At 36.4% G+C, this 13,018-nt stretch overlaps 1 protein-coding gene across 24 annotated transcripts in view; it reads left to right on the forward strand.

Moving 5' to 3' along the window:
* LOC18446524 (P-loop containing nucleoside triphosphate hydrolases superfamily protein) overlaps window positions 1-13,018 on the forward strand; it is an 83,629-nt gene that overhangs the window by 22,899 nt on the left and 47,712 nt on the right. For 17 of the 24 annotated variants that reach the window (XR_016044250.1, XR_016044251.1, XR_002283110.2 and 14 more), the window contains 5 exons: window positions 1,194-1,253; window positions 7,952-8,030; window positions 9,639-9,706; window positions 10,750-10,809; window positions 11,041-11,145. Coding sequence is in view for 4 of the 24 variants with exons in the window: in XM_088851691.1 (XP_088707817.1) it covers window positions 1,194-1,253; window positions 7,952-8,030; window positions 9,639-9,706; window positions 10,750-10,809; window positions 11,041-11,145 (372 nt within the window). In the remaining 20 variants the exon portion in view is untranslated. The remainder of the gene's footprint in view (window positions 1-1,193; window positions 1,254-7,951; window positions 8,031-9,638; window positions 9,707-10,749; window positions 10,810-11,040; window positions 11,146-13,018) is intronic. The other 7 variants (XR_016044260.1, XR_016044258.1, XR_016044259.1 and 4 more) reach the window with 1 other exon arrangement.

Genomic DNA, 13,018 nt, shown 5'->3' on the forward strand with positions numbered 1-13,018 from the left:
GCAACAGAGGAGCACCCTCACAAGGTAGGATTGCAATGAGTTGAGGGATCAAGTGAGCCTGATATACATACTGAGTGATTTCTAATCTTATGAGAGCAACCCTATCATCATGTCTAAATTTCCTGAATTGTAGGTGATAATGTTGAGAAGACATCTTTTGTTGTTTGAATGACTTAAAAGTTGAAATGTTGCATAGGGATTTACTTTCATGCAATGTTCGAAAATTCAGTTGCCCAACCGCCTGGACGAAAAAATTTTCAAAATGCCTAGGCGCAGTCTGGGCGGGGCATTAGGTGTTTCTGCTTCTGGGCGCCTGCCTAGGCGCTATTGTTTGGGCGCCCGCTTACGTGCCGCCCTGTGAGAACTTGTGGCGGAAAAAACCCTCGGGTGAGGGTAAAATACATAATTTTTTCCCCCTAAAAAGGGGGGAAAGGGGTTATCGGGGGTATTCTAAACCACCCAATAGAAATCTGTGACCTTTAGGGTGTGAAAAACCTCTAAAAAACAACTATTTTGTGATTTATCAAAAGATCGATGAATTTTTTATTTTTTCGATTTCTTCCCAAAATGAAGGAAATAGTTCTTGGGTGGATTTGGAGCTTCTAATAGTTGATTTTGAGTACTTTTGGCAACCCAATAGATGAGGTTTGCACCGACATTGATTTCATTTTGATAGTTTTAAAGTATTATCATATTATCATATTTGAAAGAGGGTTTTGATTTTATTTTGCTACAACATATTATGTTATGAATCACGTGTTTTCTCTTTGAGGTTTGTATGATTGTCTCATCCGTAAATATGTTATGTGATTGTACTTATTGTGGTATTGTATTGTTGTACGATTATGTTTTCGTCTATTTCATGATCACGAGGAGTTTGGGTCTCTAAAATTGCCCTAAAAACTTCCTAAGGCTATAAACCATGCCTTAAGAACTCCCCAATTTTTTATGTTTGGGGTGGGGGGTTTTGATGTTGGTGAGGGCACCTTGTCCCTGGGTGCCCACCTAGTTGGCCAGGCACCCAAACTGCCTAGGCACCCTAATCTGTTTTTTCGAACATTGCTTTCATGTAATGGGCAAAGGATTAGATTTTATTCGGTCATTTATTGCTTTATCCCTTCATAGTAAATTTGTTCATTCTTTCTATTCTTTTGTGGTGTTTCAATTTTATTTGGCCTCCTTTTCTTCTCCAGGTTATTAATGACTTGTTAGATCCCACAGGCCAGAATTTAAGGATTCGTGAAGATGCACAGGTATATGAGTTTGCATTTTTTAGTTGCCATTGCAATTTCAATTAGTTTCTTGATTATTAATTTTTCCTGAACTCTGGATGGGCATATTGTACTTGGAGAGGCTCCTTGTTCTGTTGATTGTTTGGTTAATCTAGTTGCTGGATAATGTACATGGAGAGACTCATTTTTTAGCTGGACTAATTTTATCCATGCATCTCAATTTTGTTACTAGTAATTCTGTCAATACAGGGCAGTTATTCATTAAAAAGAAAAGAAAAAGAGAAAGAAAAATCTAGTTGGCTGATGACTTAGGTTTAGTACTTTTCTTCTTTGTTAGGTTTAGTGCTTATCTTCTTTGATAATGGTATGTTAGTATGTCCCTGAAGCTAGTTGATTCGAATCCTTGCTTTCATTTATCCAGCAAACAGTAATGGGCTGAGCAACATTTTGCACCATAAATAGCAGTAACATCCTGGCATCATTTAATCGGCAAGGAGTTGAAAAATCATGAGTGATATCACTGCCAAATATTGGACACCATTAATTGGAAACTATGTTCCTTATTCTGCAAATTACCAAAGAGATGGTGGTTAACTTCTTAGGTTGGTTAGAGTCAGTTTCATGCTCGTTTCACCTATTGAACATTAATGTGTCATTTATTACCTGTTATGTATTGCTTTTCTGTAAAAGTTTGTGTTCTTGCTTTTGTAAGTGGCACCTAGGAGACAGCTACCTGGCATTTGAGACATCTGCAGGATAGAAAAAAAAAAAAAAAAAATTATTGAATTGTATTTTGTGTTTTCAAAAAATAGATAAATTTAATTTATCGTATATATCCATTCCTTTATGCATGATTGCTAATTTGGCATGAACAATTGTCACTATTTGTGCCTATGGAGGGTTTGTATTTGTGTAAATGTGAAAAAACTAAATAAGAAACAACTGTCATCCATGAATCATCGCAGACGATGTTAGGAAATGCTATTATCCATGTGCTCATATGCAAATGACACAAACATGAAACACCTGCCAATACTTAGGTTTGATCCTATTTTCTGATACTAAAAAAGAGTGTAGAGCAGTGCTCGCCAACTTGGCCCATCCAACTTGGAGCCGGCCGTTCAAACTGGAACTAGGCACTGGATGATCTGGTTTTGGTGGTCCGGCTAAGTATTTTTTAAAAATAAAAGAAACAAATCTTGAAAAATAAAGGATTTGTTTGTATTGTGTCTTTGAATGTTTTTTTTTATCATTTTGGCAAAGATTGGAAAGTGTTTGGCCATGAATACTTATTTTTACATTTTCCCATATTTTTTGGAAAGTTTCTAAAATACCCCTAGGCACAGTTCGATTTTTTAAAATCCATTTTTTTCACTACTTTTCAACTTCATGTAGATATGCTTTGTTTAATCATGTTTTAAATATACTTTTCATATTTTTTTAAATTTATTTTCTATTTTTTATCTTTTAATACTTTTTGGACCGACCAGGACTTGATCGGTTAGGCCGGTTGAACCGGCTGCTCTACCGGTTACTCGGACTTGGCCCTTGGCTAGTTTCCGAGGCCGGTTCGTTTTTACAAACAATGGTGTAGAGAGTAGTAGGGGGCTTGGAATGTCTCCCCTAGCCTTTTCCAACTCGAAAGGTAAAGGGGGAAGGGGTGTGATGCAAGGATAAAATAATAAATAAAAAAAAATTGGTGAGAGATTATACCCACTCTCAGGGTCTAAAAGAGAGTTCACCCCAAAGTTCTCTTCACAAAATAAATAACAAACTCCTTTAATCTTGATATCTTTTTCAAATTGCTCATAAAACAATGAAAAATTGACCTTAATACCAAGATCATGTGGATGTTTACCATCGTGGTTTTTGCATCACAAATTTATTATTAGATTCAGGAAAGGTACCTCGAGTCGGTCGTTGGACTTGATTCGTCTCTACAGTGAAATCTCGGGTCGGATCTTCATGGTTGCGAGCCTGCTCTTCTTGAATAATGATGTTTTTTAATCTTTGCCATTGCTAATTCACTTTGCAAATTTCGCTTCTAATATCTTACACGAGTTTGGTTCAACCTTCTAAAATTTGTAGCATGTGATTATGCATAACAAGATTAGGTTTCGATAGCATTGTGATGGTTGGATCTTCTTTGCTCGGATACCAACTGATATAGAGAAAAAAATAAAAAATAAAAAATAAAAAATAAAATAAGAGGCTTGAGAGGTTGTGCCTCTCTTAGGTTCTGTTAGGGAATCCACCTCAAAGTTCTTTTCACAAAATCAAAGAAACCTCTTTCTTTACTCTATTCACCATCTCCTTACAAAGACATTTTCGCTTGAATACAACTCAAAGAAACAAAAATAAAAAAACAAAATAAAAGAAAACCAAAACTCTCTCTCTAACCTCCACTTTTTATCTTTCTTTCTCTCTTATTAACCAAACATGAGCCCCTTAAAAATCTCTCCCTAGATCTCTCAAGTCCATTAACATAGGACTCCCCCCTTTAACTCATGTTAATCTCATTAATTTCTCTCATACATAACTTCAAGCCTAATCTACTAGAGAAAGTCCTAACCAATCAACCACTAAAATCCTATCCAATCCCCCAAAAAAAAGAAAAAAAAAAATCCCATTCTACCCCTTAAATCTCTACGACTAAAAAAAAAAACAATAATAACCTTATAGAAAACTAAAAACCCAAATAGCATCCTTTTTTTTTTTTTAAATCTAGAAAATAAAAATATAAAAAATCCCAATTTTTATTTGCATTAGAGTGTCTGATGCCTATAGACTCTTCATTGAAGGGCATTTTCCGTCCTCAGTTGTAGCAGGACTGTGGCATGTGCCACAGCTCGACATAGCCAGTTTCTCACTTTGAGGTAGTCTTGTCTAGGCAGAGTGCCTGAGCTTGGGTGGGTGGGTTTGCTCACCTAGTGCCTAAGATTCAGAAAAATTTACTGAAAAAGCCCATTTTACTATTGGGAATTTAAACATAATCCCATTATATTTTATATTTTGCACTCAAGTCCCGCTTTTTTATTGCTCATGTTGTATTTTAATTTTGTTTTTTTTTTCTATACATTAGGTTAAGCTCATATTTGGGGCATCAACACTTCTCACCATCACACACTTTTAATTTAAAAGAAATAAAATGGACAAAAAACTCCGCTGAAACTTGTAAGGGTAACTTTTATCAATTGAATTAGTTTTTGTGTATTTCAAAGATGTACGATGCAAACAGGTATGAACTCTCAAAATTTGAACTTAGTTCTATATATAAAAGGAATTAAGATTAAAATTCGATACACATTCTCAAAAAGTGGGACTTAGGCGGCAAAAAAACAGGGGACTATTTGTGAATTCGGCTAATAAAATGGAATTTTTTTCATAAACTTCCCTAAAATTAATTGTCTTAAAAATTTATATCTATATAAGTTAATTGTCTTAAAAATTTATATATATATATATATATATATATATATATATATATATTATTTTTTTTAATGTCTTAAAAATTTGCATCTTGGATGACTACATATTGAAAGGAAAGTTTATTTTTAGGGTTTCTGGTAGAAAGCAACTCTCAATTGAGTTCTTGGATGCTGGTAGGCAAATCTGTTAATGAGAGTGCTTTTGATAGTTAGTATGAATGTGATAATGAACTTGTCTACATATCTGAAAAGAGTTTGCTGAATTTTGAAAATTAACTAAATGGCACAATTTTGAGTCTCATAGTTTCAAGTAACGTTTTAGAGTCAATGCTTCTAAGAAACTCATTTCATACTTTGCTCTCATTGGAAGGAAAGTGGTGAGGTTGTCTAGATATTTCATCTGACCTTGTGGATGAGCGGCTGAAAACTCTATTAAAAATAATGCAAGATTACCATTGTCTTCCTTGAATGGCTCTAGAAAATGCAGCACTTTAAAAAAAAATAGGAGGTAGACAATTCTTGGAAAAGGTTTGAACGGGAAGAATAATGAAAGAACAGAACATATATAGGTAGTAAGGCACTCACGGGACTTTAGATGCGAGGCCTTATCTGGATAGATTAGACGTGTTCTTACAAAAGTGGTAATTTTGTGGACTACTCTAGAACTCTTGGGATTTAAAATTCCCCTGCTATTGGCAAATCATCTTCTAGAGAGAGGAGGGTTATTTTTCACGAATCTAGCCTTTTGGGTGGAATTCTTTTGGTTTGGCTGACACACATCCAACCTTAGTCATAATTGAGCGTTGCGTGTATTTCAAAGGAATCTCTTATGTTTCCGTTTTGCACTGATGAAAGTTCTCTAGCCAAAAATTGATTTGCATAAGTTGGCAAGAACATCGTTGGTCCAAAGATTTTGGTGCACATACAAATGGATAGATGTTTGTGTATATACTATTTGTGTATGTCTGTGCTTGTTTCGATGCACTCGTGCTCGCGTTTGTGCACTTTGCGAGGAAGGTAGTTTAGATGTTCATGCTAGTATTCTCGTTGAGGGACATGATTCTCTTGATCATTATGTCAGAGGACACGGTGTTCCTAGAGTAGGTATAGAATTAATGATGGTTTACCATGCTTTTGCCAGTCCTTGTTGATGATATGCTGTTTGGTTGGTCCGGACTTCTCAGTTATTGTATTTCTTGCTTTTTAGTTGGTACAATTGACTTCTCAGTTGAAGTCAAGAAATGGGTGGTGTCTCTATCACCGTGTGCCTAAGGTTTTCTTTAATGGGAATCTATGTTACATAGACACGGACATGTGTGTCTATTTATGACATGGATATGAGTGTCAGAAATGTGAACCCCAAAAAATGACATCTAGACACGACATAGTCTGTACAATATACACATATTTGCATAAATACGTATGCCGATATATGCATATAAAAAAAAATGTGTAGTTTATATCTATATTCACACATACAATCATACAACAATAAGAAAGCATCGAAAAAATAAAACTAACGACATGTCCGTACAATATACAAGTATCTGCATAATACGTACGTCTATATATGCATATATAAAAATATATGTGTAGTTCACATCTACATTTGCACATATAACAATTCATGTCATACAACAGTAGTAAAGCATCTCAAAAATAAAAATAATGAAATTAATAGTCCAAGAAAGGTTACTTTTTGAATTTGAATTTTATTCATTAGAATTTCTTATACACCAATCCAAGGTTGCATTGTAACAATATAGAAAAAACCTATAAAGTAGTAGCTAATTATTAATTCAGAATGTAACACCCTTATTGTATGGCTATTGAAAAGAGTCGTCATGCATTCATCAAAAATCACATGGTCATCTTACTTGCACCCTCAATATATCCATCCCTTTTTAAGATTGATTCATTAGACACCATGTTCTCAATGTTAGACTTTTTTTTAGGTTCATCTATGTTATTTTCATTGATGCCCACATCCCAATACTTGCATGGACTTGATTTATAATCATATTGCCTCCTTGTGAGCAATCTTCGATTGCTATGAACAGATACAAGGTCTTCTGCGCGTTGTGGTTGCAAACGATTGCACTTCATTGAATGGATAACAGAGAATGTGCTCCATTTTCTCTTACAACAAGAAGAGGAAACCGTTTATTGTTGTAATCTGCATAAAAAATTATTTTTAATAAGTAAAATGCCTACATGCAATTTATAGATTAGCATATGATTATTGAACCACTTTAATTGAAAACGTTACCTATCGGCAGGCTTTGCAAGCAATGATATTGTGATCCGCAATTACTCCACCAGATCAAGGGCGGGGTCATGTGTTTCTCCTTTAGATATCAGTGGTCCACAGGGCTTGGAGAGGGAGAAACTAGTTGGGGAGGGAGAAACCTTAGAAAGTTTCATGGTAATTGAAATAAATCATATTTTATATTTATAGTAACAATAACTTATAGAAACCCTCATTTAATAAATAAAAATACTTGTTACTTTTAAAATTAAATACTCTTCAATGAAAAATAAAGTTTTTAAACTTCACTTTCAAAAAACGAAACGTGTCTAAAAAACTGGATACTGTAGTGGACATAAATAAAGGTGTTGTATGCGTGTGACCAATAATGTTGACATGCGTGTCGGTGTCCACCAAGTGTAGACACATGGTTAGAACCCAGGACACGCGTGTCCATGTTTCATAGATGGGAACAATAAAATCTCTTGTTTTGTATCTTATTAGTTGAGGTAGTCAAGTGGCTTTCAATTATAAAAGTATTTGGGGTAGTCAAGTGGCTTTCAATTATAAGGGCATCATATTACTTTCTATATCAAAGGAGGCAGATCTTGTGAATCATTGGAATCGGATGCTGCATTTTCTGAGGATGCAAGTGATCATGCGCATGCACCAAATATGATTAGACCACTCTATTTCATGATCTGGAAGAGAGTTGTTTGTAGAGAATTACTTATAATGTTTCCTGTTTCTGATGAAAGTACTTGAGACTTGAGAGAGAGCTCTTCCTATGGAGTTTGCACTGTGGAATGTGCATGATTGCTTAAAATGCCTATCTATTTCCCTCAAACTTGACTCTCCTTGATGACTGTGCCATTTCTAGTTGGTCTTTGTTGAGGATAGTTGGGACTTCTATTTTACTAATTTTTGCCTCTTTTATATCTTTTGTTGTGCTAAATAATCCATGGAATGTCTTATAATTATTCCCATAAATGTTTTTCCTTTTGTAAGTTGATTTTATGATGTCAAGTTTCCTTCTCATGTAGGGAACATATGTGGAGGGTATTAAAGAAGAGGTTGTTCTATCTCCTGCCCATGCTCTTTCATTGATAGCTTCAGGAGAAGGTTTGCGTCCATTCATGTCATACTTCAATTTAAACATGATGTTTTTTCTGATTGCTTTTTCTGCAATGGCATCGCCTTGGCCCTTCCATAGGTGGAACTAAGTTAACTTGGTGGTGAACTTCAGTGCATATGTCTTATGTCTTACTGATGTTGTTTTAGGTAAAATTACAGTTTTCCTCCAATATAAGGTTACTTAACAGCAAACTCCCTAGTGAATTGGTGCTATCAGTAGAAACCCCAAAAACTATTTTATTTATTTATTTTTCTTAAGAAACCTTCACGCAAGTAAAAATATTAACATTTCAGTCAAAAGGGCCCCCGGCTATTCCCTTTTGTACCGATTTGCTTCTCTGAACTGGGCCCCTTCTCTCTCTCTCTGTCTAAACCAGGCCTCAGAATTGCTCACCGAACAGACAATCAATCCAAACCTCCATGTTTCTGAAACAACTCATCTACCCCCGACTTCTCGTCTTCCTCACGGCTCTCATCTCTCTCTTCTTTCTCCTCCTCATCTCCTTCGCTCCCTCCCCTCCTCTTCCTCCACTGAAGACCTTGAGATATTCTTCCCCTCTAGTTCTGCTCCCGCTTTTAATGATGCTCGGTCTCCTGCCCCTCTGCCCACGTTTCCAGCCACTTCAATCCCTTCTCCGCCACCACAGGGAAAAGATTCCCACCAAAATGTGGCAGTTGTGAAGGCCCAAACCAAAGAAACCAAAGGGAGTTTGCTGCCAGAAATGGGGATCTTTTCAGAAAAACTCATCACTTAAAGGTAGGAGCTTCTTTCCAGTTAGTTCTCTCAATGCCCAAACCAAAGAAGCAAAGTTTAACCTAGGGTTTCATTCATACCACTAACAAAACGACTGAGGGACAATTGAAACCCTGGGTTTCATTCATGTAGAGAGTGATACAAGTAAATGGGGAGGGAGGGAGTTTGTGTCTGTAAGAGAGAGAGAGAGAGAGAGAGAGAGAGAGAGAGAGAGAGAGAGAGGAAGGAAATTAACCTGCCATCTTCATTGAAAGATACCCAGAGGATGGGAGGAGGTATGGACTGGCTCTCTATAATTCACAATTGAAGCAGAAAAAAAAAACTTTTTTAATGGTATCAGTGGCTTACTAATGCACTTGCAGAGCAAAATCCTATGTTACTGTTTATCCACTGTCTAAATGATGAATTAAATCTGTAACCTTTTCTCTCAAGATTTTCCGAAAGAGAGGCCCAAGAGAGAAAACAGGAGCGTATATTGGAGATAGAGGCTAGAGAGAGAATGGGAGAGCAGGCTCATTTTTTTATCTAAAAGCACATTGAAGAAACCTATTGGTTGTTACGTGAGAAAAAAATATTAGTGGGGTTTTTGGTGAGGCTGCTAACTCATCGAGGGTATTTTGCGGAGTAACTTTATACAAGGAGGATAGCAACATTTTTCCTTCTTTTTATTGTATTTTTCCATGGTCATGATCTTGGAATTCCACCAACCTTGACAAAGTTCAGATTTTTTTCTTGGTTGGATACCACTTGTTATTTCCATTTCATGATAAAAATCTGCGGATGTTATTGGTGATTTTGAACACTTGATAACATACATCTGTGAGTTGACTTTGTTGTTGCAGAGCATAGGCATGTGGGATCGAATAATTTTAATTTGCTCAGCAGTCGGAGCCATACGATTTTTACCTTGGTAACTTGACCCACATTACTATGAGTTTGTGCCAACTACTTCTCTGATTTGCACTAGTATGCTGACCATATTTATCACTTGGTGATTGCTACTTTATAGTTTTGAGTTGCAATCTATTATTTTGGTAGATGAAAGTTCAAAGCCTTATGTCGTTCCACAGAGTCATTTTATGTAGTGCAGCAAGGGTTACATTATAGTTACCTGAAGCAATGGGGAAACCAAATCAATTTAGGAATTGGAAGCGTGGAAGCGTGAAATTGCTGCTGGTTGGAAGATTCCTAGTTTCGGAATCAACGTCCATACAAGAGAAATTGTGGAGGATGAGATTCCTGTTTTTAGGAATCGAGATTCGACCAAAATAGAATTGAGATCCCTGCATAGATTGAATCAAGATTCCTAGCTCTTTGGAATTAAGTTTCCGACCCAGTTGGAATCGATCAATATGGAATCAAGATTCCGACATCTTTGGGATTGAAAGAGAACTGAGAAGGAAACAATACATCCTTTGACTAAATAATAGTACACGCCGTCGTTTGCGGTTTTGCTCAATATGACCTTTTGGACTTTTGCATTCTTTTCTCACCTTTCCAAAATGGAAAATATCCCATCAAAGACTATGCACTAACTCATGAGTAATACTATTTTCTCGCGTGTCCTTTACTAATACTAAATAGTTTTATGAAATGGTTGTTCTGTTCTAGCTTATTGTGAGTGGGGCCTCTTCCACTTCCCTCCTTATTCGGAAAACCCCTTAAATGCTTCCAATGCTCCAACAAATAAAACATGCTTTACCCTTATTACCATATTAACCTACTAAGCAACAAAGTTGGAACACTCTCCAAACTCAGCCTAATATATCATGAGTAAAATAGATCGACTGAGAATTATTTACTGAATACTTGCAGTTCCTTTGATGTGACTGTTCATAAAGTTGCTGGAAAAGAGTCACATGTCATTGCTTTAGTTCCCTTTGATTACCTGCTTTTTGAATTGAATAAAACATAGTTCTTAATGTTGCAGTAATATAGCTCTGTTTCTTTCAGACTATAGAAAGTAGTGCACGGGATGATCAGGGAGAAGAGGATGTCACACTATCTCAGTTGGTAATGAATGTTTTTCTGTGTATATCTTTCAAGAATACGCCTACGAGCTTGTTATACATCTTATAGTTTTACCTGCCTTCAACTTCATTTATTATGTATAAGTCTAGGAGAAACTTATATGAGGTTCCTGCGAGTCTCTTAGTACTGACAATGTATGTTCCTAGATGGTTTTACTGCTCTTCATGAAGCATTCTAATTATTGACCCTTGCTCACTTCATTTTCATTTGCAGAACTTGATTGATCTTGCAGGATCTGAAAGTTCAAAGACAGAAACAACTGGGTTACGAAGGAAAGAGGGCTCTTACATAAATAAAAGCCTGCTCACACTTGGGACTGTAAGCTACATGACTTCACCTTTTAAAGTTCTTCTATGTATTTTTATTTGCAGTACTTATGTCTGATTTTCATCTGTTACATATTGTGAATCATTTTCATTTGTAGCCAATTTTACATTAGCTGTTCTCTTCCTTTCATCATTCACGCTTTTGAAATTAAGATGCGTATGTTATTCAACTGATGCTGTAGAATTTCAATTTTGTTTGTCGTGGAGGCATTCTCGTGAATGACTTCAGTTTGCACAATTTTACATCTTGCGAGGGCGTCTCAATTGCTTTATTGAGGTCTCCATATATTAAATTCATGATCTCGTAGTGATGTTGTATTAGATTTCAAACTAGTAGCCATCTACTGCTCGTAGGTGTTAATGGTATGTAGTAAAGCTGGTTCCAGCAATGTATTTTGCCTTAGCATGAAAAAAGGTGGAAAATTGGTTTCTTTGTCGAAGGGATACTCTATGCTAAACCGTGGTAGATGCATAAATGGAAATCAATTTATTTTAGGTTTTCACATCACCTATTTTGATTGAGCTGGCTTTCACCTCTGTGGTTTGTTGTTCTTTGGGATATGAGGACTTCATATGAGTGGAAATGTATGTGCTTTGGCCAAGGCTGATTCCAATTGGGTTTAAAGTTCTCGACTAGAAAAGGGTGTTTCTCTCTTTGGAACCTGTGCTAGTGACTTGCTGAATGTTGGACCTTGGTACACACCCTTTTGCGGAGGATAACCCAACAGAATTGGAGGACATCCATAGACCCTGCAGTAGCGGATCAATGTAATTTTCATTACTCTTAAGGACCTTGTGACTCCTTCAAGGGAGTTGGTTCAAAGAGATACATTCAGCACAGGGAGTCAAGAGATGCATTCAGCATAGGGGCAGATGGGCTACTTTTATGATTTACTTTTCCATTGCGTTGTAACTTGTTCTATACATCTGTTTTGTTTACTTGTTAGCTTTCAAACTACGTATTGACCTTTATTGGTGTAATATACCTGTTAATTTCCATTGATATATGCAGTGATTTGAATCTTTGGTGGGTACCTAAAATGTGTGAGAAAGGCTACGTTCTAAATCAACTTCTTTTGCACTATTGAAAGAGTACAGTTTTGCCTCATAACCTAGAATATTGAATTACGACATATGGACTATGAAGCTATTATTGGCTTGAGAAGGTTCTCCGGATCATCTCATGCCATCAATAGCTATGATAAAGGTGGAATGTATCATTTTGTGTTTTCTAACCGCATTTAAGGCATTTCTGTGGATTGCATTGTCTCTTTGGAATAATATTTTACTGGTGCACATTTATTCACTGTTTGAGTCTTACCTAAAAAAGATGCATGAGTACTCCTGCTGGATCAATTACCTTATTTAATGCGTTGCATACAAGCCCCACTCTCAACCCATCAGCCTCCTTATCCTTCTCTGAATTCGGCTGCCTCACTGTGAAACTTCTCAAATCTATCCCTTGGGACTTCTTCCAGAGTACCGCTAAAAATGGCTGTTCATGGGCAGACTGGGCAATAATGAGCTCTCCAAGTCAGATCTCGTCATTTGATTTGGAGGCTTGATGGATCTCTGAGATTTTGGAGAGGTCTCCAATATCACAGTGCTGCTCAAACACATCTGAAGAGAGAAGCAAATGCTCAAGAGAGAAAAGCAAATGCTCAAGCTGATAACGATCCGATAAAGAATCAAACTTATTCAAACGTTCCTGCTATTCTATATTTCCTTGAAAAAGGATCTCAGCCTACAGTAACTGTTCATGATATTTCAAAGAAGGCGGACGTATGTAAAAATATAGAAATCGAAGGAACCATGGCCAGCTCACTTGCTATTAGCCTAGAGAATGTAGGACCCCTTTAATCTTG

This window comes from Amborella trichopoda, chromosome 11 (assembly GCF_054954075.1).
Source record: "Amborella trichopoda isolate Santa Cruz 75 chromosome 11, AtrichopodaSantaCruz75HAP2 v2.0, whole genome shotgun sequence".
Classification (NCBI taxonomy): Eukaryota; Viridiplantae; Streptophyta; class Magnoliopsida; order Amborellales; family Amborellaceae; genus Amborella; species Amborella trichopoda.